The sequence below is a fragment of the Erpetoichthys calabaricus genome, chromosome 17 (assembly GCF_900747795.2).
Source record: "Erpetoichthys calabaricus chromosome 17, fErpCal1.3, whole genome shotgun sequence".
NCBI classification, from domain to species: domain Eukaryota; kingdom Metazoa; phylum Chordata; class Cladistia; order Polypteriformes; family Polypteridae; genus Erpetoichthys; species Erpetoichthys calabaricus.
The window spans coordinates 11,773,604-11,800,667 of NC_041410.2; the positions used below are offsets into that span (position 1 = coordinate 11,773,604).

The 27,064-nt window shown below is 39.7% G+C and overlaps 1 protein-coding gene across 1 annotated transcript in view; it reads left to right on the plus strand.

Annotated features, from left to right (window-relative positions):
* The window catches only part of angptl6 (angiopoietin-like 6), a 28,572-nt gene extending 12,065 nt beyond the window's left edge, over window positions 1-16,507 (plus strand). The window contains exons 4-6 of the mRNA XM_028823895.2: window positions 11,797-11,990; window positions 14,231-14,501; window positions 15,849-16,507. Coding sequence (XP_028679728.2) covers window positions 11,797-11,990; window positions 14,231-14,501; window positions 15,849-16,033 — 650 coding nt within the window. The 3' untranslated portion in view covers window positions 16,034-16,507. The remainder of the gene's footprint in view (window positions 1-11,796; window positions 11,991-14,230; window positions 14,502-15,848) is intronic.
* Window positions 16,508-27,064: the final 10,557 nt, after the last annotated feature.

A 27,064-nucleotide genomic window follows, 5' to 3' on the forward strand; every position in this document is an offset into this window, starting at 1 on the left:
TCTTACACACTTGAAATGAGTAACCAAGCATACATACATATTTCCCTTTAACCAGTCAGCCTTTTTTTTTCTGGGTCCATTCTCATATTATGAACAAATGAAGAATGAGTAGTTTCTGTGTAACGTTATCAAGATGTGTTGAAAAGTCTGAGATCAAAGGTTACTTTCAGTGTTTTAACAGCAGAGACAGACCCCAGGTTTGCTATTCCAGCAATGCATGTTTTCCTAAAAGACAACATAAACTGAAGGAAAAAACTCCACATTTCCACAGAGGCCCTTTCTCACTTAAACATTTTTTATGACAACTACTGTAGGTCTGACTTAGAAACTATAAATTATATATTCACATCACACAAGATATGTAATTACCTCAAACTGTTAGAAAGTCTCTTATCTTTTATTAACATTCAGAGAGTGGAGATTAAACAGGCTTTTCTGAATTTGACTCTAGAGAACCACCCACTTCCATTTTCCCCAACTCATAGCCACTGATTTTTCTCTGGATGCGGTTACCTATTATGAGAGAGAAGATTCTTAACTTTAGCTGAATTGTCTCCTTCAAAAATGTATTACTACCCTATTTGTATCTTAACTCTGTTTTATTTACCCAAAAAACCCTTTACAATAACTGTTTTAGTATATACAGTACTTGCATTTGTTTCAAACATAGAAATGGACTAGAACTGCTGAAAGTATAACAACGGTTGATAATTATTACCATCATATATTTCCTTATTTTGTACCTGTGACAATAATGACACTATACACATAAACATAAACATACAGTAAGTATCAATTACCCTAAAACAGATACATCCATCCATCCATTTTCCAACCAGCTGAATCCGAACACAGGGTCACGGGGATCCGCTGGAGCCAATCCCAGCCAACACAGGGCGCAAGTTGACCCTTGATATACGACCGGCCTGACATGCGAACAACCTGGTTTACGGCCAAAATTTTTGTTTTGAATTACCACCAATGTCTTGCGTTACGACCCGAATGTGGTCACGTGTATCCGCTTGTGCGATTGTAAACAAACAGCCAAGAGCGTTCGTAAGCGTCAGTCGGAGCCCAGATACTTGTGTTTGTGGATGTAATTTCGGTTAGTGCAGTGATTTATATAATTTATTTCGATAATTGCTAAGGAAGGAAGAGAAGGTAATGAAGGTAAAGAAAGCAATCACAATCAAAACAAAGAAGGAAATTGTGCGGAAATATGAGAGTGGCGTTTGTGTGACCGATCTTGCTAATATGTACAGCATGTCAAAATCTACCATCTCGACAATTTTACAAAGAAAACATTTGTATAAGGAGGCTCCTTCCAAACAATAACCACCTTCCATTTCATTCTCCTCCTCCTCCCTTCCTGCAACCCAAAGATGTCAAATTAAATGGTGAGTACAGTATGAAATTGTTGTTTCTGGTAGGCTAGGCACTTTTTATAACTTTTTGGTTAGTACATTAGAAAAATTATTGGTGTTTTGGTAAATTATGCACATTATACAACCCTTTTTTATTATGAAAAGGTTAAGTAAGTGTTGCTGTGGGAGGTTCGGAATGCATTATGGGTATTTCCATTATTTCTTATGGGAAAAATAGTCTTGACTTACAACCAACTTGAGTTACAACCAGCCTTCGCGAACGAATTGAGTTCGTAAGTCAACGGTCCACTGTACATTGAAACATTGTATTTCTCTTTACAATGTTTTCTCTTTTGCTTCAGTGCCTGTACTTTGATACATGTTAACTTTATAAGAAATCATTTCATTTAGAAACTCTTTAATGGCAAACTCTTAACAAGTAAGTGACTTAAACATGAAAAAGAATAAAGAGGGTGAATTGACAGTTGTAAATTAATGACAATACACATTTGTCTTGATTTTTATCTGTTGTTGAGTCTGCTCCACCAAGCTGTAAAAAGCAGGGATAAGGGGGAACACAGGTCCTCTAAAAGAGAAATTAACTTCCTGAAATAACCATTTGTTAAATTTTAGGGGGTCTCTAAAATATTAAAAATTGATCATTTAAATTCTAATAATTAATAATAAGGTTACATTTAAAAATTACAATAAAAAACAATTATTTTTTGTTTTACATTTTGCTATATTTCTGTTTCAGTTTATGCTTTGCATGCTTTGGCTGTCAAGGTGATATCATAAGATGTCTCACACATTTTTTTTAAGATTTTTAAATGGAACGCACACCAGTCCTACAAGAACAAACAGACAGTGACACCAGTCTGTACCAACTACTGGAAATTTAGAGTAGCTTTTAATGGAAGGAGCATGATCTATGGCTATTTGTTAAAAAGCAGACTCAGGGTACTTAATATGCATGGGTTCGATGAGCTTTCTTTTTTCTGAAAAAGGAAAGTTTTTATCCAAAGTGTGAATCAATGCAGAAATAAATAATTAAAAAATATATACCATGGAAGACACCTATAATAAAGAGGTCATTGAAATTGCAGGGACAAAAAAAGAGTTTCTGACAAGAAAGGTACTTGAAATGAACTAATCATAAATCTGACTATAACAATGTTGACGAGTTCAATGAGCGGCCTTTTTTGGCAGTGATGAGAAATGTTTATATGATCTGTACAATGAACTTTAGGGTATACGGAAATAAACTGTAGACAATCAAGGCAGGATAAGAAAACAAAGCTGGAAAGAACCTGGGAAAAAATAACCACTTAATGCATAAGTTTGACTAATGGAGAGTGCAGAGTTGAGACAAAGGATAAGTGAGGAAGAACAAAGTCAGGGGTTTTGGTTTTGTGGAGTGAAAGGAACAAATGCCTGGGGGAACAGGTATACTGTGACGGGGATGTTGTGGGCAAAGCTAACAGGGAAACCAAACACATTGTTTTGGACAACATGAGAGAAATTGGTCTCACCGGTAAGGATGGCCTACTCCAGGTAATGGCAATTAAAGTGTATTTTATTGTATCATACCAGAAACAGAAAGAGCAGAAGTCTGACTAAGCCAGTTTGGTGTACTGGCTAACTTACTGATCCTTTAACCCCAAGGCTGACATTATGTGACCCTGAGGAAATCACTGATGAAGAGTTTGGCATATGGTGACCAGACATTCAGTACTTCCTAGGACAGATCTGTATATAAGTTGCCATGTTGGTGTCACAAATCGTTCTTATATTTTATTTGTCCTATATTTAAAATGTAACTTATTTCGTATTCAAGTATTTTACGAACCGTTTAGTTGTTCAATCACCTTGTGAAAAAGTGAAAAATACAGTTCTCAAACAGAGAATGAGTAGTCCAGTATTTTCAACTTAAAAAAAAAGTTAATTATAGTGCAGCCCTCCAAAACATTTCTGACTGGTACTGCTTTCGAGTTTGTGGTTGGTGACATAGTGCCATTATGCACCAATGAACAACAATCCCACATCTCTCATTGGCTCTGTGAGGATCTGTTTGACATAAGACTGTGGGGGGACAAGATGAAGTGATTGGGCACCACCCTGTCACCCCTATTAGTAAAAAAAAATGCAAAAGATTAGCAAACAAAGGAAGGACACTAAGTGTCAGAAAAATATGTTCACAGTCAAAAGGCATCTGACAAGGGAGCTCCATCCTCTTCAGGCATGGGTTCAAGAATGACCGTGAGCTTCTGGTCTGATGATCTCCTATAGGCTTCCATTGAGGCAGAAGGGACATTGACTACCGGGCTGTTCACAAAAGTGCCATTAGCTGTCCTCTCGTGCCACTGCGGATGAAAGATGAGGAGGAGGTAACAACCACATCACCTCACTAGAGCCTTGAAAGTGCTCCCTATGCACTTGTGTGGTCACCCTAGTTTGGAAAGAATGTAAATCTATTGTAGCTGCTCAGCACCAAGACTTAAAGTGCTAAACTAAAAGACTTTACAGCTTATGGGCAATGTCTGTGCTTTTAATCCATGAAAAAGCATTGTATTTGTTGCTTTTCATAAAGTGGCCCAAAAGCATTGTTTGTTCACACAAGGTGAACTAGAGAGCCGTACGCTATCCTTGCCATCTTACCTAATTCCATAAAAGGTGATTAAATGTTTAGTTGTAACAATAACCAGTGGGCATTTTTTTGAGTATAATGACGCTACACTACTCTTGACTCGCTTTCAACAAACTTGTTTCCTTTGGTTAAAAGCACAGATTATAACTTCATCCTTCCTAAAATAACATTTTTATATTTTCTTAATTGAATTTACCATTGTGGGGGGGGGACAGACTCGATCCTGGCAGCACTGGGCCCAAGGCAGGAAACAGCCCAGGCAGGGTGTTAGTCCATTGTAGGGCCAACTTGTGCACACAGCCACACTCACACCAATGTGGACTCAGCAGTTAACCCCACCAGCATGTTTTTAGGGTTGTACATGGAGAAATCCCCACACCAACACAGGAAGAATGTACCAACCCCATTCAACGTTTAGCCACTGGATTTAGGAAGCATTGATGCTAAACACTGCATTATCCAGGGCTGTGGAGGCAGTAGATAAATCCTTCGACTCCGACTCCTTAGTTTCCAGTACTTCTGACTCCGACTCCTCTGTTTTTAATATGCCAATATATTTTACATGTTGATTGAAGGAAGGCAACATAGACGTCATTAAACCTCAGAACTACTGGCTAGGAAGCTGACTCTCTACTGTATTGGCCAGTTTAAACAAAAGACAAGAACCCCTGAACACACATCAGACCATAGCACACACCTACTGTACATCATAACACTTGTTTACACTCAAATGAACTTGCTAAACACATTATATCTGAAATAAAATGAAAACACTTTTTGTAATGTACCATAATCCAGATTACACATATGTGAATGTCAGGTTGTATAATAGCTCAGCTGAACTTCACAGCAGTAGTAACAAAAATTTGCACTGGGTTTTATTCTAACATCAGAGAAGTACTTAATTATGACTATTGTTTGTGAAATGGGACATTTGAACTTGCTTTATTTGTTTTCATTTCAATTTAAATTTATTAGGAGTCGGAGTCTGAACTTTTTTGCAAACTCCGACCCCAACACCAGGTACCCAAAATTGTCTCCGACTACAACTCCTTGACTCCAACTCCACAGCCATCATCATGCCACTTTCACCCATGCTAACATTTTCCCAACTTCCATCCATCCATTATCCAACCCACTATATCCTAACTACAGGGTCACAGGGGTCTGCTGGAGCTAATCCCAGCCAACACAGGGTGCAAGGCAGGAAACAAACCCTGGGCAGGACATCAGCCCACCGCAGGGCACACACACCCACACACACACACCCACTAGGGACAATTTAGAATCGCCAGTGCACCTAACCTGCATGTCTTTGGACTGTGGGAGGAAACCGGAGTACCCGGAGGAAACCCACGCAGACACGGGGAGAACATGCAAACTCTACGCAGGGAGGACCTGGGAAGCAAACCCAGGTCTTCTAACTGCGCTACCCACTGCGCCACCGTGCCACCCCATTTTCCCAACTTGCTTTGCTAAATGTTTTTTTGCATCAAGTCACTACTTGTCTTTTGATTCACATTTCACGCCTTGGTCAGATATTTCTCTCCTTTGCAAGATAACAACATTAAGATGAGAAAACACATAGGCAGAAGCAGAATACAAAAGCTAACCCAGAGCTCCCCTCTTTTAATTGTTAAAATGCTTTCTGGTGGGAAAAAAGCAAAAAGCTTTTAAAGAGTTAAACTCTGACCTGTGATAACAGAGGGACAGACTGTTATTATATTCAGAGAAACAGATGTGGGGGCATTCTGGAATGGTAGGATGAGAAACTCAAACCCTACCGCTTTTCCCATGAAGGAGTACAGGGGGAAGGGTCATCTTGCTGGGACACCAACAGTGTTAATTACTGAACAATGAAATCAGCACCAGTGGTGAAACACATAATAGGAGGCCCTCTGAGATCTACTGTATTGTTCTTCTTCAATCTGACTGCAATTCTAAACAGCTTTATTTGAAGCAAATTTGCAGCAATTGGTAACTATCAGCAATAAACACAATTATCAATTCCTGCATGTCTTTCTTTTGGGTACATGGACATTAAATAGCAGCAGGGAATGAAAATAAGGATATGGATTCTTTAACGGTTATAACTCTGCTCCTCCACCTTTTGCTCTAACCTTTTTAGGAAACACCAGCTTTTCATTTTCTAGACGGCACCATCTTGTGAAAAAGAAGGTATCCCTATTGCCCTGTAGTTAAAACAAGTTCTCCTACTATTTAAAGAGGAAGAGACTTCTCTTTTTCAGTTGAGGTTTTGCAAGCAGCACCTCCTTGGCACTGGAACACAAGAAACTCAAGAACAGGCATTTAGGCAAGTTGTAAAAAACAACTTAAAAAGTTGAGAAACATTTTCAAATATTATATTGAAGACAAAAGTTCACAGTCACAGTGTAATGCATTAAGTTTGTCTCAAACAACAAAACGTTTTGCAGGGTATTTTTTGATTCGCAGACAAAGCACAGAAAGTGGTAATTACGTCAAGGACAACTGCAGTTTAAGGTGATCAGTTTCATTAACTAACTAATCAATAATTCAATCAGACAGTTAGTCATTGTATTGATTGATTTATTAATCTAATTTGAATTATGTCGTATTTCTTCATTTTTATTTTCTCATATACATAGTATAGAGAAAGTATAGGAATCATGAAAAAAATCAACTTAAAGATTTTGATGAATCTTGATGTTTTAGACCTTCTTGAGTCCGAAAATACCATTTTTGAAATTCTGTCTGTCTGTGTCACGATAACTCGAAAACGCTTTGACCTGCTTTATATCAAAAATAAGTAATCCTATCAACTTTTGGGCCACTTCCGGTTCTTTAACTGAATATTTTCGCAAATTTTCAAGTAAACTATGGTTATAATTGCAGATAGATGATTCAGATTTCTGTGGAGGGCTGGCGCCCTGCCTGGGGTTTGTTTCCTGCCTTGCGCCCTGTGTTGGCTGGGATTGGCTCCAGCAGACCCCTGTAGTTAGGATAAAGCGGGTTGGATAAGGGATAAATGGATGGATTCAAATTTTGTATAGATATTTATAATGATTAAAAACCAAACAGATATGAAATTTAAGAAAAATTACTCAACCGGAAGTAGTATTTTATTTAAACAACCATCCAAAGTTTTTGTATCATGGAAATATAAATGTGTACACGATATTAAAAACTGCATTCAATATAACGAATATTCTGTGGGAAGCAGCCCGGACACAGACAGACAGACATCATTTTAAAGTCCAACACACGTTTAATTACAATAATAAGTGCACAAACCCAGTGCCGCAGCACCAATCACCCCAACAGTCCAGGCCAACCTACAGTCTGCCTTATCTCTTCAGGCCACCTCTTTCCTCTCCCAGACCTCGTCCTCTTCCACCCGACTCCAGCCCTGAATGAAGGAAGGCGGCCCGTTTTATGTTTCCCCGGATGTGCTCCAGGTGTGCTCCAGCAGTCTTCCACTGACACGTCCCAGTGTGGCGGAAGTCCCGGCTGTATCCCTGGAAGCACTCCGGGTGTCCCTGCTCCTCTTCCTCCCAGCACTTCCTGGTGTGGCGGAAGTGCTGAGGTCCAGGGCTCTCCAGGCATTGGGGCGCCCCCTGGCGGTGATCACGGGACCCTACTGGGTTGAGCTTCAAAGCTCTGTACCCGTGGCCCCCACAGCAACCAGGGCGGTCGCTCCCTCGTGGTCTGGAGGAGGCGTGAGCCCTCCTCCGGTCCTCTTGGGCATCCCGGCTGGGTACCACCCCCAGCCACGTGCCACAATTCTTTCAATAACTATTATTAATTTTATTCTAATTTATATATCATCAGTTTAACAATAACATGTAAACATTGGAAGTGCCATGTAAATATAAAGATGTAATGGGAACAATAAGCAGCTTCCATGTCCTGTTCCTGGTAATACATTTAATTTTATATTTTTTATATCCATCATTATTATAATTAAACGTAGCTAAATTCAGTTGTACCTATAACAATTTATTGCAACAAACATTATACAAATCTAACCCTGTTTCTATGTTTTTAGGTGACTATAACTATTTTACTTTGCACATAATCTAAGTGGGGTGGCACGGTGGCGCAATGGGTAGCGCTGCTGCCTCACTTCCCAGGTCCTCCCTACATTGAGTCTGCATGTTCTCCCCGTGTCTGCGTGGGTTTCCTCCCACAGTCCAAAGACTTGCAGGTTAGGTGCATTGGCGATTCTAAATTGTCCCTAGTGTGTGCTTGGTGTGTGTGTGTGTGTTGAAATTCTGTCTGTCTGTGTGTAATCACGATAACTCGAAAACACTTTGACCTGCTTTATATCAAAAATAAGGAATCCTATCAACTTTTGGGCCTCTTCAAGTTCTTTAACTGAATATTTAACTGGGATTGGCTCCAGCAGACTCCCGTGACCCTGTAGTCAGGATATAGCGGGTTGGATAAGGGATGGATGGATAATCGAAGTAATGCATAATGTAATCATGAAAAAATTCCCCCACCATTTTCGACCGCCCTAACTGCGAAAGTATTATTTTAATGTAAAGTTTGATAATGAACAGAGATAAATGATTGTGTATTGATACTATCAATTAGTTATGATGACAAACAAAGAGATATGATATTTGAAATATATTGGACTTTTTCCTCTATCTCAGATACAACAAAGTCGAGGGGAGCACACTCCCGATTTTTTCATAAAGTCCCATGATTCACACTGTATGCCAGGAGAAACTCCAGGCAATGAATTCTGTTTGCCATGTGCACCCTTGTTTGACTTATTGTTAGTGAAAATAGAGTTTACCATTAGTGCTTATAACTCATTCTTTAAAAGATTTTTTTTCAATTACTGTGTTATCAACCAATAAAACAGTGCTGCCTGTCTAATCAGTGTATGAACAAGTGGTCCATATATATTATTAATTTCTTTGTGTAAGTCCCATATGGTGCATAAAAGCAAAGGGAATGTAATTAAAATGGACAACTTTGTAACATAACAGTCCTTAGAGATAACCCATCAAAACTGACGTGAATTACCAACCTAAAATCCTCCCACTCAATACAGAATTTCATCAGAGCTTAAATACATTCATCACTCATGGCAACTGTCAATTATACCACAAGAATTAAAAGAATGTGTGTGTTGTTTTTAGTAAAAATGAGTTCCTGAACTTTCTGTTATATCTGAATAATCTGCGTTGCTTTCTGTTCAGAAGACTGATACGTGAATCTTATCACACAAGAACAGATTTATTTATGTTTCGCATGATAGAAATTATCTGATTGATGAGTCTGCACAAAATCAGACCTCCAAAGCAGCTGTCAGTTCAGGAATAGAGCAGCAGCAGGCCACTAAAACTTCTTACAAACACGGTTCATTTCTGTAAATACTTCAAGAAAACAGCATTCCTTTTTCCCCCAACATGTCTTTTTTATCATTTGCAGATTCAGCAAACCCAATAAGAGTAATAAAATGCAGCCTGTCTGGTGCTGTGCTGATGCACCACACATAATCCCAGTTCTAATAAGAAATGTCATCCCTTCCCCATTTGGAGGGTAACTAACTGTATATTAATCATTTTATAAACATTTCTAGATTATTTTACTACACTATTTTACTCACACAAACATGTTAGGCGAGCAGTGAAAGACAATGAAAACTAGCTCGCTCTATTATTTTCACTTGATCTGTATTTCTACACAAGGGTGGATATGGAGTTTTGAAGACGGGAGCATTAAATATCGGAATAAAACTTGCTATATGTATCAAGCAATGGAGGGTGTGTTCAGAGCAGTGAAAAAGTCCTATGAGTGCTAAAGGAACTGTAAAGACCTTCAGGAAAAGAAAGAGAATATGATCTGCTTCATCCCCACAGTGCAATGCTTCAAACAGAGACATATGCTTTGACCCACCCAGTTCTTATTTTTGGGCGACTGTAGCATTGGAGTACTGGCTACTGATACACTAACTTCCACTTTATTTGGCAGACATCTTCTGATTTGTGTGCTCATTGCCCCAAATAGGCAGCATGCACTGTTAAATTAAGAACCAAATCTATCCAAGGAACTGATCTAATCTTCTACATCCAATGCTGGTTCATGGCAGGGCGAAATTCTATACTTAGACATAAAGCAGGAATCAGCCCTGGAACAAGTACCAGTCAATCGCAGGACATATTCATGCACACCCCAACACTCAGACTACATCCACACTACTACGTTTTCAATTAATAACACAAACATTTGGTCTCCATTTTCACCTTTTGTCCACACAACCTCGGCATTTTCAACCCATGAAAACAGAAACATTTGAAAACAAATGTATATCTGAAAATAGTGGCTCGGCATTGCAGTGTGGATAGGTAAAAACAAAAAGTTTTGAAAATACAGACTGTAAATTGTGCACTGATTCCTTTATGCTTAATTATGTGGCCTTTCCCTGATTGGATCCTGGTCATTACATTTTGTCAGCCACTTTGCTCACCTTATCGTGCATTACTCTCAGTAACAATTCCTCCTCAACATCAGTTCAAACAAAACAATATGTTTTTTGTAATTTGTATTCCCCATTTCTCTTTTCCATAAATGCAAGCTGAAAATGAATGTCAAGTGTACAGGACACTTCCTCTTTCTGACAATACGCACATTTGCATTTTCTGCCATTTAATTGTGGGCCGGGATACTTTCATAAATGATCTATAACACTTTGTGAGCCGAACACTTTGCTTTCACTTAAGAACAACATTTTTAAATAAAAATAGTAGTAGTGTATACATTGCTTCTCACATACATGCACAATTCAGAGCCGTCAGTTAACCTAACGCACGTTTTTGGGATGTGAGAGAAAAACCCACAGAGTCATTGAAAGACAGTGCAAATTCAATGCAGAAAATGACTGGAGTGAGATTTGAACCCATGGCCACTATGCTTCCACCTTGCTGCCATAACAAGTATATTTTAAATGGAATAAAATCGTTACAGTGAAACCCTAACTGTAATTTCCAGTACGGCTTCACAGAAGTCAAACTTTTTCAATTTCTAAAGGCAGATACTTGCTGCCTTCTATTAGATAGATAGATAGATATGAAAGGCACTATATGATAGATAGATAGATAGATAGATAGATAGATAGATAGATAGATAGATAGATAGATATGAAAGGCACTATATAATAGATATGAAAGGCACTATATGATAGATAGATAGATAGATAGATAGATAGATAGATAGATAGATAGATAGATAGATAGATAGATAGATAGATAGATAGATAAGAAAGGCATTATATAATAGATAGATAGATATGAAAGGCACTATATAATAGATAGATAGATAGATAGATAGATAGATAGATAGATAGATAGATAGATAGATAGATAGATAGATAGATAGATAGATAGATAGATAGATAGATAGATAATTTTTTTATCTATCTATCTATCTATTTGCCCCAGTGGGGAAATCTGAGCTAATTTGAAATTATGAGCTAAGTGATTTTCTTTAAATTAAGATAGGACATTATTATGTATCAGCTCAGACTCTCTATCCGGCTGCATTACCATCTGTTGCCAGCTCACAATGAATTACCCATTTCTGGAAGCTTATCTTCAAACAAAATGAGTAACTTTGAAAGAAATAAAATATTTGGCTTAATCCAGTCCTGGGTTTTTAATTCCATTTAATTTTTCAGGTCAATCTAAAGTATTCTAGACTCGTCATTTTTAATTATATCAATGAAATGTGCTATTTCATTTGATACTGGATAATGAAAATCTGTCCTAAATCTGTGTTTGCATCTGGCAGGACCATGGAAGGACTGCCAACATGCGCAGGAAGACGGACAGACCACAAGTGGAATTTACCTAATCCGGCCACGCAATGTGAATCAGCTGTTGCAAGTATGGTGTGAGCAAAGCTATCAGAATGGAGGTTGGGCCGTCATTCAAAAGAGGCAAGATGGCTCTGTCAACTTCTTCAGAACCTGGGAGCACTACAAGGTGGGTATGCCATTTGAAATAAAATTAATTAGTACTGAAAAACAAAATGTCTTTTAATGAGAAGATCAGAATCAACACATGATTTGAGGTGCCTAAAGCCCCTTAGAAATCTACCTACTCACTCCCAACTCACAGAGGAAAAATTTTGGTGCTTGATGGGCATTTGCTGCATTCACAATTATTTTGTTTTTTTATGTAAGTTTGAAGATAATAGATGTTTTTTTTTTAACTTTCTCCATGAAAATGAAGCTATAGAATATCTGGGTGAACATGCACAATTAAGGTTACAGTCTAAAGACATTACAGTTGCATAGATAACAAGTCATGTTTTTGTATTTCATTTTGTTAAATCACCATTGTTCTGCTGGGAGTAGGATGCTGTCTTCATTCATGCAACAGTTGTAGGCTGAGATGTGTTTTGTAATGAATAACATGAAGTTATGTGTTTTGAAACATTCTTGTTTATCATGGCACTAGAGTGTGGTGACATGTTGCATGGTTGGACATGTAAGTAAGAAAAACATTCTCTGTACATGTGACAGTACTGCCAATACTGCCACTATTTGTGCAATAACTAAATGCATGATCATCATAGAAATAAAGTAACATTGTTATGTCTTGCCATTTCCAAGTCTGCTTTATCAAATTCAGGGTTACACTATCATTTTATTTATAAAATTGTTTCTATTATCATATTAGAAGAAAATATAAAAAGAAAGACACTCACAAATAAAATTATATATCAATACAAACCTATACAAACATATATGCTATATATATATATATATTATATATATTGTTGCAGGTGGCTGGGGGAGGCAACCCAGCCGGGATGCCCTGGAGGACCGGAAGAGGGCTTACACCCTCCCCAGACCACGTGAGGGCAACCGCCCTGGCGGCTATGGGGACCACGGGTACAGAGCTTGGAAGTTCAACCCTGTAGGAGCCTGTGGTCACCGCCAGGGAGCGCCCCAATGCCTTGGGAGCCCTGGACCTCTGCACTTCCGCCAAACCTGGAAGTGCTGGGGGGGGGGGGGGAAGAGAAGCGGGGACACCCGGAGTGCTTCCGGGTGTGCAGCTGGCACTTCCGCCACACTGGGGAGTGCCGGTGGAAGATTGTCGGGAGGCACCTGGAGCACATCCGGGTGATTATAAAAGGGGCCGCCTCCCTCTGTTCATTGACTTGAGTCGGGTGGAAGCAGGACGAGGTCTGGGAGGAGGCAAGGAGACGGCCTGAAGAGAGGAGGCATTGTGTTGTGGCCAGGACTTTTGGGGACTTGGGGACTGAGGAGCACTTTCTGTAAATATGCTTTGTAAATAAACGTGTGTGGGGTGATTTGAACGTGCCTGCCTGTCTGTGTCCGGGTCATGTTCCACAATATATATATACACATACGATGGGGAATCAAGCTAAAATTAGAAAATGGGATTTATTAGAAAATGGAACGAACCTTAACAAAACTGATAATGTCATTTCTCAATGCCCTGCTTTCTTCACGTCATCATCTGTCTTGAATCGATGACCACCCAAATGGTTTTTTAGCAGTCCGAAAAGGTAGAAATCACACCGCGGTGCCAAATCTGGCGAATAAGGAGGATGTGGCAATACCTCAAACTTCAGTTTCTCCAGACAAGCCTTGGTGTCCTTAGCAGTGTGTGTGTCACTGTCTTGCAGCAAAAGGACTCCTTGAAGCGTCAGTCCGCGCCGCTTGGATCGAATAGCAGGCTTCACATTGGTCTCTAGCGAGTCACAGTAACTTGCACTGGTGACTGTAATACCCCTCGGCATGGATTGTTCAACAATAACAAGTAGTTGTGAGGACAAAACGAAATCTTTTATTCATTAGAAATTTAAATGAAAGACTCCATTTAAAATATTATGATCATTAAACCTCCAAGAGTGTCACTTGCTTATTAAGGTGATACGCACAGTGTATGTGTAACATCCTGCAGTCATTGAGAAGCGTTCATCTTTATATTACCGTGTATTTCACTTTTTCCTATTTTGCATACACACACACACAAACCAGTGCTTTTCTTTGTCCTCAGAACAGATGAATCAAAGCTGATATATTCCTCGGCTGTAATGACCAGGTAAAGCCTGAACAGAGTATTGCAGATCATTTTAGTTGTGTCTAGACAACAAACCTAGCATGACAAACTTTCAGACTTGAATGTACCTCATTGTAACTACCTTCTCAATTTTCACAATCAATCTGTGCATACCTTTGCCTTCACAGCAAGGATTTGGAAACATTGATGGGGAGTACTGGCTGGGTTTGGACAGCATCCATTGGTTGACAACTCAGGATGACTACAGACTACTGGTCCTCTTGGAAGACTGGAACGGGCGGCAGGTCTATGCTGAATATGACAGCTTTAGAGTGGAAAATGAGAGGGAACAGTACCGTCTGAGGCTGGGTCATTACCAGGGGACAGCAGGGGATTCACTTTCCTGGCACAACAACAAGGCCTTTACGACACTTGACCGGGATCATGATGCTTACACAGGTAAGAGAATAATCAGGAACATTACCAATGTCAAAATGCAAAGTGCTGTAGAGCAGCTAACACCTTTAACCACTAACTTATCTAAGTTCACAGTCACAGCGGGCTGGAGCTTAACCCAGCAGCACTAGGCACAAGGTGGGAACTCAATGGGAATGTATAAATGTGTTGATGGAAACTGTGAACTTTATGTAAGCTGTTATAACCTTATGAATAATAAAATAACATTTCAAGTCAAACACAGTACAGTTAAAGAATTAAAAAATGTGTGTTTGATAAATGGGCAGCACAGAGATCCAGTGGTTAGTGAGTGTGATTGCACGCATGAGTGTACCATGGACTTGTTCCTACCTTGTGCCTGATGCTTCTGAGAAAGGCTTTGGCCACTGCAATCTTAAACTGAATAAACTAGGATTGATAATGGATGTATTTAAAATAATCTTTTCAAAATGACCTTAACAAAACATGTGTTTTATAGAAAGAGCAGGTTAAAAGTTAAAAATAAAACTAGAAGTCACACCAGTTACCTTCAGTGCTCATGGGAGACCTATAGTCAAATGTTACTGCTTACACCTCTATATTTAAGTAGGCAAATGGGTGCTTATAAGTTTGTATTGTTATAGAAAATGCTTTGCAATCAGATAATGATAATGCTTAATGTCAAAGGCACTAAAAATGAAGTGCTTTGTAAAGACATCTGTGACATATTAGAGACAATACAGGACCCGAGAGCAGTGTGGCAGCAATACTATATTACGTGGGCCACCATTTCTCCCTAAATGAAATTGTTTATCCATAAATCCATTATCCAACCCACTATATCCTAACTACAGGGTCACGGGGGTCTGCTGGAGCCAATCCCAGCCAACACAGGGCGCAAGGCAGGAAACAAACCCCAGGCAGGGCACCAGCCCACCACAGGGCACACACACACACACTAGGGACAATTTAGGATCACTAATGCACCTAACCTGCATGTCTGTGGACTGTGGGAGGAAACCCACGCAGACACGGGGAGAACATGCAAACTCCATGCAGGGAGGACCCGGGAAGCGAACCCAGGTCTCCTAACTGCGAGGCAGCAGCGCTACCCACTCCACCACCGTGCCGCCCATTGTTTATCCATCCATTTTCTTACCTGCTTAGGCAAAGTTACAGGGACACAGAGATAGACTATTTTCTATAAACTGCAAGATTTATCCGTTAAATATTAAACATTTAAAATGAAAGACAGTATAAATAAAATTCATATTTTAAACATTTATTTGCTTCCTTACCCACAACAAAATGTGTCTAAAGTCATGCTATTCTCATTTCATGTTTACTCCTTTTTCTCTTCTCCTACTGCAGGTAACTGTGCCCACTTTCAGAAAGGAGGGTGGTGGTATCACACATGTGCCCATTCCAATCTGAACGGTGTTTGGTACAAGGGTGGACACTACCGTAGCCGCTACCAAGATGGAGTCTACTGGGCTGAATTTCGCGGAGGTTCTTACTCCTTAAGAAAGGTGACAATGATGATAAGGCGTGCCTAATGACATAATATATCCCGAATAAATGACACAATGCCACTTCTACCGTCCAAATGTACTGCAGTATTACGGAACAGAATCACTCCACATTCTTTGTCAGACAGCTGCCAGTTTTGTAAATATCTCATTGAAATGTATGTAATATTAATTATTGCATGATTAACAGATGTGAAATAACAAGTCGTGCTCAAGTTATTTTTTTTTCCTGTTATAATGAATCATTTAAAGATGCACTTACAGTTGGCTGCTTGTCCATTCTACATTCCTGTTATCAGCCCCAACCACGTCCTCTTCAACGCCTGCTACTAAGCAATTTTGACGCCCAAGTAACCCCAACACCTTCTACCTTATCAGAATGTGCATCTATCTGGACAGTTCAAGGCACGTGAGCTTAGAAAGAATCCACAGGGTCCAAAAATGTTTCAAGTGTACCGCCACCTTTTATTTCAATAATAATAAAAATATTTCAACAACTTACCAATTTTACTGATTTTTATGAATATTCAAATACTGAAATGACACATTAAAGCTACCCATTCTTTTGGTAATTTCTTGTTTTTACTTGTGTCGTATGTCTGATTAAACACTGCCTTAGTAAAGTCAAACAAGAACTGGAAGAATTGTATAAGCATTATAAAGGAAAGATGTAAAATACATGCTGTGAAAAATAAAAACGGTGCATTGATTGACTTATTAAAAAAAAAAAAACTATGGTCCACATGTAGACTGTATGTCCATGGGATAGCTGCAGGAGCAATTATAAGAGCAGACAAGATTTCCAGCTCTTCCTAAAGTAGCTCGCTTATCAGCACATGCTCCCAACCTCTATCTCTCTCTCTCTCTCTAAGGTGACTACAAGCCTAGGTGTGAATCCTCCAAGCAGGGGTCCCCAACTCCGGTCCTGGAGGGCCGCAGTGGCTGCAGGTTTTCATTCTAACCCTTTTTTTAATTAGTGACCTGTTTATGCACCTAATTAACTTCTTTTGATTTAATTTTTATTTAATTTTAATTGACTTGACCAGAAAGCAGGAGACAGAGCTGGAGGTAGCAGAGTTAAAGATGCTAAGATTTGCGTTGGGTGTGACGAGGATAGACAGGATTAGAAATGAGGACATTAGAGGGTCAGCTCAAGTTGGACGGTTGGGAGACAAAGTCAGAGAGGCGAGATTGCGTTGGTTTGGACCTGTGCAGAGGAGAGATGCTGGGTATAATGAGAGAAGGGTACTAAGGATAGAGCTGCCAGGCCAGAGGAAAAGAGGAAGGCCCAAAAGAAGGTTTATGGGTGTAACAGAACAAGATGCAGAGGACAGATTTAGCGACTTCTGTCATTGTGCTATGTATCACAAGGGGGCTCCGCCCCCTGCTTGCTTCGCTCGCCTACCCCCGGGGTTGGGTAACCCGAAATACATTGATGAATGTATGAGATATATTGGAGTGTAAAGGTGTAGATGACGAACAGATGAAGTAAAGAACCCATAGCATGGCACATTAGAAAGATCTATTGGAATATTTCTTTATACACAACATTTGTAGTAAAATCGTTGATAGATTGCGTCATCTGGATCTAACACGTAGATCTGTGCATATTTGCGTTCGTGATTTGGCTCAGGGTGCACTGTTCCAATCCGATGTAATATTTGTCCACATACGCGAAAGCAGTATGGGCCATTGCCAGCTTTTGGCCTGATATTTACCCCGGTAGATGCAAAAGCAAATGAACTATTGTAGGATCCAATGCAGTCCATAAAGTTTTTACTTTCGGGTGCATTGTTGGTTAGAAACATCCGTAGATATTCAGGATATTCATCTAAAGGAGGCAGTCTAACCTGACCCCTTTGACAACAACGTGTAAACCTATTAGTTGTATTGACAGTTGTTTCTTCAGGGAAGTTAAGTGAATGACAATGACAGCAAATGATATTCACTAATCCTAATGAATGTTCATTAATAGTGGACGCACTTAAAACCAAAAAGCCCTCAACCTGGGTGGGACGCTATAATACTTTCGAATTTTACTGCTGTCATATTGTGTACCTTTGTCTGCATGTGTATCGTGCCATCGTTTGTTTGAGCCTTTCGAATTCTACCGCTTTCATAATCTCTTATCCGACTTTTTTTCTCTCCAATGCCTTTGGGTCTCTATTCTCCGTATTGCCCTTATACGCTTTCTATGCGCTGAGAGCACATGATTTGTGTGCACTATGTGCTTTCACACGATTGATTTTTTTTTGATCGATGTGCTCTTATATATTCTTTTTGGACCTTTGCGGACCCCGTAGTGTCTTAACCCGTGCCTGCTTTGCTTCCGCAGTTTCTGACGCGCGTTGTAGGCGGCTGCGTTCATTGATCTTATCCAGGTGGGCTCGTGTGTGTATCGTTGAGCTGTATTGTGTTTGAATTTGGTGTAAAGCGTTCAGCGGTTTGTACAATCCCAAGCAGCACATTATTCCTAACTTCACTCCGCAGTAGTGCCACTCACAATATGGCGGTTGTTTTATTTGCTATTTCCGTTAGTTGAGCTGTACGCGCCTGCGCAGTACGTCTCATGGTCCCATCGCCGTGTACCTGTGTCCATGCCATCCGGTTTACCATTCTCGGTTAGTAATATGGATAGATCACTTGCAGTACCAATTTATTTGCGCGAATCCGAGAGACACGCAGTTTGCCAAGGGGAGCGGGTGGGGCCCGCCTCACTCACACGTCAGCCTTGGGGTGTATCTTACCTCCGCTTAGCTAGCGAACAAGAGAACTACTTAGCGGATTTAGATTGTTTTTTTTTTCCATAATTTGCTTGAACATTCTGGTTGATTTTGTGACTTCTCTCATTGCATTAAGAATCATAGTTCGCTTGCAGGAGTGATATATTCACACTAATCCGAGACAGAGGCTGCGGGCTGAGGGGAGGAGGAAGCGTGACGTTAGGAGTGGGGAGTCAGAGCAGGGCCCTCCTCACCGTTCACTACTACGTGGGTGGAGCCGCGGGACACAGCTAGCCTGAAAATAAAGAAAGGTGAAGGTTTCAGGAATGTTGAACTGCTCAGATCCACAAAACATTTTAAAAGAAAAGGGAAAATCAACAATTTCAGAAATGTCTGCTATTGCACAATGGGAGCAGCAACAAGCCATGGAATTAACAACAAGACTCAATGAAGCAACTGCTTGGAGTTTGAGGCCCTGATTTAGTTGGTCTTCTGTTGGCTCACTCGCTTCACGTTTAATTTCTGTTTGGGTGCCATTTAAGGAAAGAAATGAAGCTGCCTTTCAGACAGCCTTGGGGTCGCAATCCCTCCTAATCCACTAACAGTTGTGTTTGGTGGACTTCCAGATGGGCTTAAGGTGGAGAAGGACAAACAAACTGTAATGGCCTTTACTTCACTATTAGCATGTAGACTTATCTTGCTCAACTGGAAAAATTCTAGCCCACCTCTTTTAAGTCAGTGGGTAACTGATGTTATGTACTATTTGAAACTGGAAAAATTTAAATTCTCACTTAGAGGATCTGTGTCCTGCGGTGGGTTGGCACCCTGCCCAGGATTGGTTCCTGCCTTGTGCCCAGTGTTGGCTGGGATTGGCTCCAGCAGACCCCCCGTGACCCTGTGTAAGGATTCAGCGGGTTGGAAAATGGATGGATGGATGGAGGATCTGTGGAAAACATTTTTAAAACCTGGCAGGATCTAATCAATAACATTTTAGAATAAGCATTTAAATTGAGGAAGTGGATTCTCTACCCTTATTTATTTTAATTGATGTATTTATTTACTTCTTTTTCCTACTATTAAAGTCTTACTCTGTTGGCCTAGCTCTCTTTCTCATGGGTGGCAGTTGATCTGATGTGAAGTTAGTTTTGTAAAATTAGACTTGCTTGTATGGAATGTTATTTGCTTTTCATAAATTCAATAAAATGCTTTAAAAAAATGAAGCAGTTCAGAGAAACAATGAGGAAATTCAGGGAAACACTAATTAAGAAAAGGGTTAAAATGAAAACCTGCAGCCACTGGGGCCCTCCAGGACCGGAGTTGGGGACCACTGCTCCATTGTATTCAGACTCTATCCAGTGCACCTTTCCTGATACACCTCTAGGGGGCACCCACCACCTCAATTGGCTCCTCTGGATCAAGAAACGTTAAGGTAACCTTTATTTTTGAATGGGAAAGCCACATTTGTAGATTTAATTTAATTTACAGGTGTTATAGAGTATATCTACAGTTATTTAAAGCTGTTATGATGTATCAGTCTCCTGGATTTGTGTATGCTTTTTACTGAGCTGAATGAATAAAATATAAAATGTGTGGCCTCAAAAGTACAGTACAGTAAAAAGAATTCTAAGCCTCTTTTTATGCAATACCACAGTCTTATTTCATATTGTATGCAATGCCAGTGAAATAAATAAATGAAGAATCATAAATACATATAAAAAGAAGAAACAAAATATATATACTCACATTTCATATTGTTAATATGATTGTGTTGTTAATATGTATCGCTTAAACTCGCAGCGCTTTTATGTATTTGCTTATTTATTCATTAATTTAATTGTATCCGAAATATTCCTGCACACACGTGACTCTAACGAACGAAAGTGAGTATAGAAAACTAATAGATCACTGTGCAGTGACATTATTGTAATTAACATTTTGTATAATTACTTACTGATTTCCAATCCCTCATAGACTTAGGTCTTTCGTGAATCTCTAGCGATAGTGAACAATTCCCGCCTCGTCCACCAAGACCAGAACGCGCGCAAAAAACACTCGCGTGAGCGACCCGCAAGCGTCGACGGGAAATGAAGTTCGACGCGGGCACAGACCGCTGCTACTCTCGGGCTGCGGTGACTGCTTTTTAACTATTAAAGCGACATAAGACGATGAGCTGTTTTACACACATAGGTGTACAGACAGTTGGACTGATCGTATGACTCCTGGCTACATAAAAGCAAGTAAGATATTATTTTAATTTCGTTTAATAATTGTTACTGCTGCGTTGAAGTGCATAATGTCTACTTAAGGAATATTAAGTTGTATCCAAAAGACTTGCTAAAAGCCATTTGCTACATTTATTTGTCTGCACAAGCTTATAAACAAACATACATTTTATCTACATTTGTAAATGCAGCCTAAAAAACAGTTACTGTATCAGTGGGAAGGGCATGTCTACATGCGCGGTGCCTGCATTAATGATAAAAACTATCTTAGTTAAACAGTCATGGATATATTTACAAGCCCTCGAAGCTGGCTGGAGCAAACCCAGCAGTCAGGACTGTGTTTGATTACCACTGGGGGATCACTCTGTACAGTAGGTGTGTGTGAATTAGTGGTGGGCTGCAAGTGAGTAAGTAACACTTCAGAGCTCCTATACGGCACTTAGGGCTAAAAAAACTATAATAAAATCTTTTTTATTTAAGCACAATTAAAATGTCCCAAAAAAGTAAAAACGGCCTCAGCAGGTATTATATACGACATATTACAGCACTTCTTCTTCTAATACTCAACTATCCTGTGCAATTATCAACAACACTGCAAATAAAATAAGCCATAAAACATAACAAAGTGAAAAAGACATTTAATAACCCATGCAGAAGGGGATGAGGGGTCTGGTGGGGCTATAAATGCACTAATTTCCCTAGCTAAAACAGAGAACAAAATAAAATCCCAAGTTTATTTAAAACAATCCTAATACAAGAAAACAATGAAATAAACTTGATACTTTGTGCTTCAACGGTGAAACCAAAGAGGGCGCTTATCTTAACCAACTGCTTAGGAGTCCTACAGGCCACCACAAAAGGGCGACTGTCTTTCCAGACCTCAATTCAGTCCTTGCCTCATATAATCGGCTCCAATACCCTTCATAAGCACTCCAAGTACAGGCTCCATCTTCTTCTTCTTCTTCTTACTCTTTGTCTTCTTGTCTCTCTTCTTCTTCTTCTTCCTCCTCTCACTCTTCATCTTTTTCTCACTCTTCTTCTTTATCTCACTCTTCTTAATCTTCTTCTTGTTCTTCTTTTCTTCTTCTTCTCACTCTTCTCAATGTTCTTCTTACTCTTCTCACTCCTCCTTCTTCTTCTCACTCTTTGTCTTCTTCTTGGCACTCTTTGTGTTCTTGACACCCTTCTTCTTTATCACACTCTTTGTCACTCTTGTCACTCTTCTTCTTCTACGCCTTCTTCCTCTCACTTTTCTTTTTCTCACTGTTCTTCTTCATCTCACAAATCTCACTCTTTGTCTTCTTGTTACTCTTCATCTTCTTGTCACTCTTCTGCTTCTTCTTCCTCTCACTCCTCTTCTTCTCACTTCAACTTTTTCTCATTCTTCTTCTTCTCACTCTAATCAATCTTATTATTCTCACTCTTTTTCTTCTTCTTTTCCACTTTATCTTCTTCTCACTCTTCTCAGTGTTTTTTTCATTCTTCTTCTTCTTACTCTTCTCACTTTTCTCTTTCTTCACTCTTTGTCTTCTTCTTGACACTCTTCATCTTCTTGGCACTCCTCTGCTTCTTCATCTCACTCTTTGTTTTATTGTCACTCTTATTCTTCTTCTACTTTTTCTTCCTCTCACTCTTCTTCTTTTTCTTCTTCTTCCTCTGCAGCTTTCCCCCTTCTCAATTCCAGCTCTCCTCCTACATCCCATCAATCAGATTCAATCACATGCGTCCCGTGGGGAGACACCCAGTTTTCGTGCAGATAATCACCTTAAACGTCTGCCAGTTACTGATTGATAACCACTGCTAATTACAAAGTAAAAACATTTCAACATGCAGAGCACACACAACTGCACAGCCTTTTTGATGTTTTCCTCTGTTACTTAATTACCAGAAGCTGGCATGTAGTTTTAGGCACATTCAAGTCTGTTGTAGCCATGCAGTAAAGGTTCAGGATAAAATGGATGTATAAAGAGTGTATGAGGCACACTCAGTGACTACATGATGTGCTTGTTTGAGTGTGTTTTAAGTTTGTTTATTGTGTATGTGTATTAGTCTGAGGTGTGTGTATTGTCACAAATGATTTCTGCCCAAAATGATGTCTCGTAAGCCCAGATTTGGCACAGCAGACCAAGGCTCGCCATTTTGTATATCTGCTGGTCTGGCTAATAATATCAACTTGTAGGTACAGGGACTGTTAAGGAACCACTAGTGCCTAATGTGTGACTGGTTCTAACGATTCTCCTTGTCTTCATGGTGTCCATTCTGTGTCACCATCGTTTTCTTTGTTTTTTTAATTTCAAGAACAAAGTGCAATAACAAAGTACAATTAAACTTAAAACTAATAACACTCAGCAGTCATCCCCCACCAACCATTACTGAAATTTTCTGATATAGGATGCCTCCTGTCCTTGAAATGGGATCATCCCAATTGCATTTTATCTGCTGGCCATAACTACTCAGCCATGTTTTCTTTTTTTAGGTCGGGGTCTTACAACTCCATAGTAATGAACATGGTGCTGGAAGTAGAAAAGGATGAATACAGTAATGTCTTATCTTCTTACTTCAATGGTTGAATATTCTAATGAGCCAAAACAACACTGGGTTTACCTTATGCAAATATGGTCAAAATATGTAAGGAGATTTGTGGGCTCCAGTCAATAGACCCCATTTACTGTAACTACCAGATTGTTGGGCTAAAAACAGCATTAAAAAATAGAGTTATGGGGCCCTCTAGTGTCACAAAGTCAAAATAACAGAATTACACAGGGTGCCGTCCACTTAGCCTCATCTGCTCAATGCCGAATGAATACCTTGCTGGTCACGTGCGATTTTATTCTTCCTGTTCAGAAGGGTCAGAGCTGGAAGCAGGGCAGAGGTGATGCCAGGCTCCTTCCGGTTGGCGTTTCACCTTTTATTGACCAGCTTACAGACGGCCAAATATTTGTGTGTGTGTGTGTGTATCTGCTTAGCAAAAATGTGAAGAAGTCTCAGCCTTTTACACTCCACTTGTTACAGATGTGAAATGAGTGCAGTGCCACCCTCTTACAATACATACAAAAGGCAGCAATCAGTCTTATATATACTTCATACATAAAACATGATTAATTGTAACAAATTATTTTCTTAGTTTTGTTATGAAGCGGTACTGTATACATTTCTAGTCTAACATTTTTGTTCTACAGAAAATGTAGTCACTGCCTAATTCCACCACAATCTGATAACAGTGGATCTTTTTGACTTTGTTCAGAAGACTATGTAATGAAAAAACCTCCAACCATCATGCCGATATTTCTTTAAAGCCACTCAATATTAAATGTACACTGGGTATATCATTTCTATAATACTGGCTCTGTCTATTGTATAGAGCCTTATTCTATATCTATTATATAGCGCATTTCATATCTGTTATAAAGTTCACTTTCTATCTGTTTCTCTATTATATCATACTTTTCATATCTATTAGAAAATTCTTTGCATATATTATATAGTGTCTTTTCTATATATTATATAATGCCTCTCATATCCATCCATCCATTTTCCAACCCGCTATATCTTAACACAGGATTACGGGGGTCTGCTCTCATATCCATTATAAAAATCTTTACATATATAGTACATTATCTATCTATCTATCTATCTATCTATCTATCTATCTATCTATCTATCTATCTATCTATCTATCTATCTATCTATCTATCTAGTACTGTTCACATCCTTCTATCTCTCACATCTGTATTTCACATTCACCCATCTATCTATATATATATATATATATATATTATGGCACGCGGCTGGGGGTGGTACCCAGCCGGGACTCCCAAGAGGACCGGAGGAGGGCTCACGCCTCCTCCAGACCACGAGGGGGCGATGGCCCTGGTTGCCGTGGGGGCCACGGGTACAGAGCTTTGAAGCTCAACCCTGTAGGGTATCGTGGTCACCGCCAGGGGGCACCCCAATGCCTGGAGAGCCCTGGACCTCAGCTTTTCCGCCACACCAGGAAGTGCTGGGAGGAAGAGAAGCAGGGACACCTGGAATGCTTCCAGGGATGCAGCTGGCACTTCCGCCACACTGGGGCATGTCAGTGGAAGATTGCCGGAACACACCTGGAGCACATCCGGGGGACAATAAAAGGGGCCGCCTCCCTTCATTCAGGGCTGGAGTCGGGTGGAAGAGGACGAGGTCTGGGAGAGGAAAGGCATTGTGTGTTGGCCTGGACTATTGGGGTGATTGGTGCTGCAGCAAACGATGTCCGCCTGTCTGTGTCTGGGCTGCTTCCCACAATATATATATATATGCAATACAGTGCTTTTTGATTTATGGAATATTTTTACACAAATATAAATCTTTGGTATTTCAGCTGCTGATGTGAGAATTAAGAAATTTTGCCATTGGATTATATTTAACTATATGCGCTACCTGTGTAGTGTGGGAGGAAATCTAAGTAACGAACGTAGACCTCAGTGTTAATGATTACAATGCACCTTGCAATAGACATGTCTCTGTTATTTGCCATTTGGTATGGGATTTGTAAAAGCAGTGTTATTATTTGTGATGCGCCATCTGTTGGAATGCCAAATTCAATTCATATGTCTCTGTTATATGTCATTTGGTATGGGATTCGTAAAAGCAGTGTTATTGTGATGCACCATTTGTTGGAATGACAAATTCAATGCATTTGTCTCTGTTATATGCAATTTAGCATGGGATTTGTAAAAGCAGTGTTATTATTTGTGATGCGCCATCTGTTGGAATAACAAATTCAATGCAGATGTCTCTGTTATATGACATTTGGTATGGGATTCTCAAAAGCAATGTTATTATTTGTGATGCGCCATCTGTTGGAATTACAGAGACAAATCAACCAGATAGTCACACAGACAGACACTTATCCTATTATTAAGGTGTAAGGTTAAAAAGCAGAAAAATCATGCACATGTACACACGGAAAGCAAAACTTGAGGTTAATGGAATGCATCCTAAACCAGCTGTTTTCTTTGTGTGGTTTGTTATAACCATTACAGTCCTTCTGCAACTACAACTTACTTCAGGCTAAATGGAAACTTTTGGAAAGAAGAAAAAAGTCATTATTCTTGTGAATTTGGGAAGGTCTCTCCTATTTGAGCAGTAAATGACATGGAAAGCAAGCGCAAATAGAAAGTCTGTGGTGATTCCAAAGCGTCTCTTCCATGCAGTCTGCAATGCCAGCACACCAAGGCTGATTTGTCTACTCTTGTCTAACTAAAGTGAGAGCTGACACATTCATGCAATCCTGTGGCCAAGTTTCACTTTGCTAGAAAAGCTTTATGTGTCGATTGTTGGCGTCTCACTGTACTGCTTGTATGTTTGATAAAATGAATGGAAGGACATTTGCATGAATTTCACTCCACTTTGTGTCTTATCATCATGATTAGTTAAAGTTTTGCTCAAATGCCAGTGAACTTTAATTACCCTGCATTTGTGTTTGCTTTTCACTTGACCATTCACGCATTTCACAATCCTGGGGGTCCACTTTACTACAGGCCGTTTGTCACCTTTCACTTATCTGTGCTTGTGTTACACTCTACATTGTTAGCATTGTGCAGTACTTACTTATTATTTTCCAGTGTTGTGTTGGAGTCTCACTATACTGTGCCTGTGAATTGACTGAAAAATGGATCGATGAATGGATGGGAGTGAGACTATTCTGTATACGCATTTTGTCAGAGTGTGAGCATCTGGTATTTCACCATTCCCTTCATGTATCAAACCTGTATGCATTTGCCGCTAATTCCATTCCCTGCACTCACAAAACATTTTTCTATACTGCGTATGTGTTTCAGGCTTTTTTAACTGTACTGTGCCATCTTCTTCACAATACTTCTTAACCACTTCAGTACTGACTAGCAAGCTTTTCATTATGCGGAGTTACTATTTCATTGTAATTTCTTTGTGTCATATTACAGGTCTTTGTCACCAAGCAGGAAACAGTACTGGGTCTGGGGCTCAGCCCACCTCAGGGCCACTTCACCTGACATGATACATAGATGGATACAAAAAGCACTATATGATTAGATAGATAGATAGATAGATAGATAGATAGATAGATAGATAGATAGATAGATAGATAGATAGAAGTG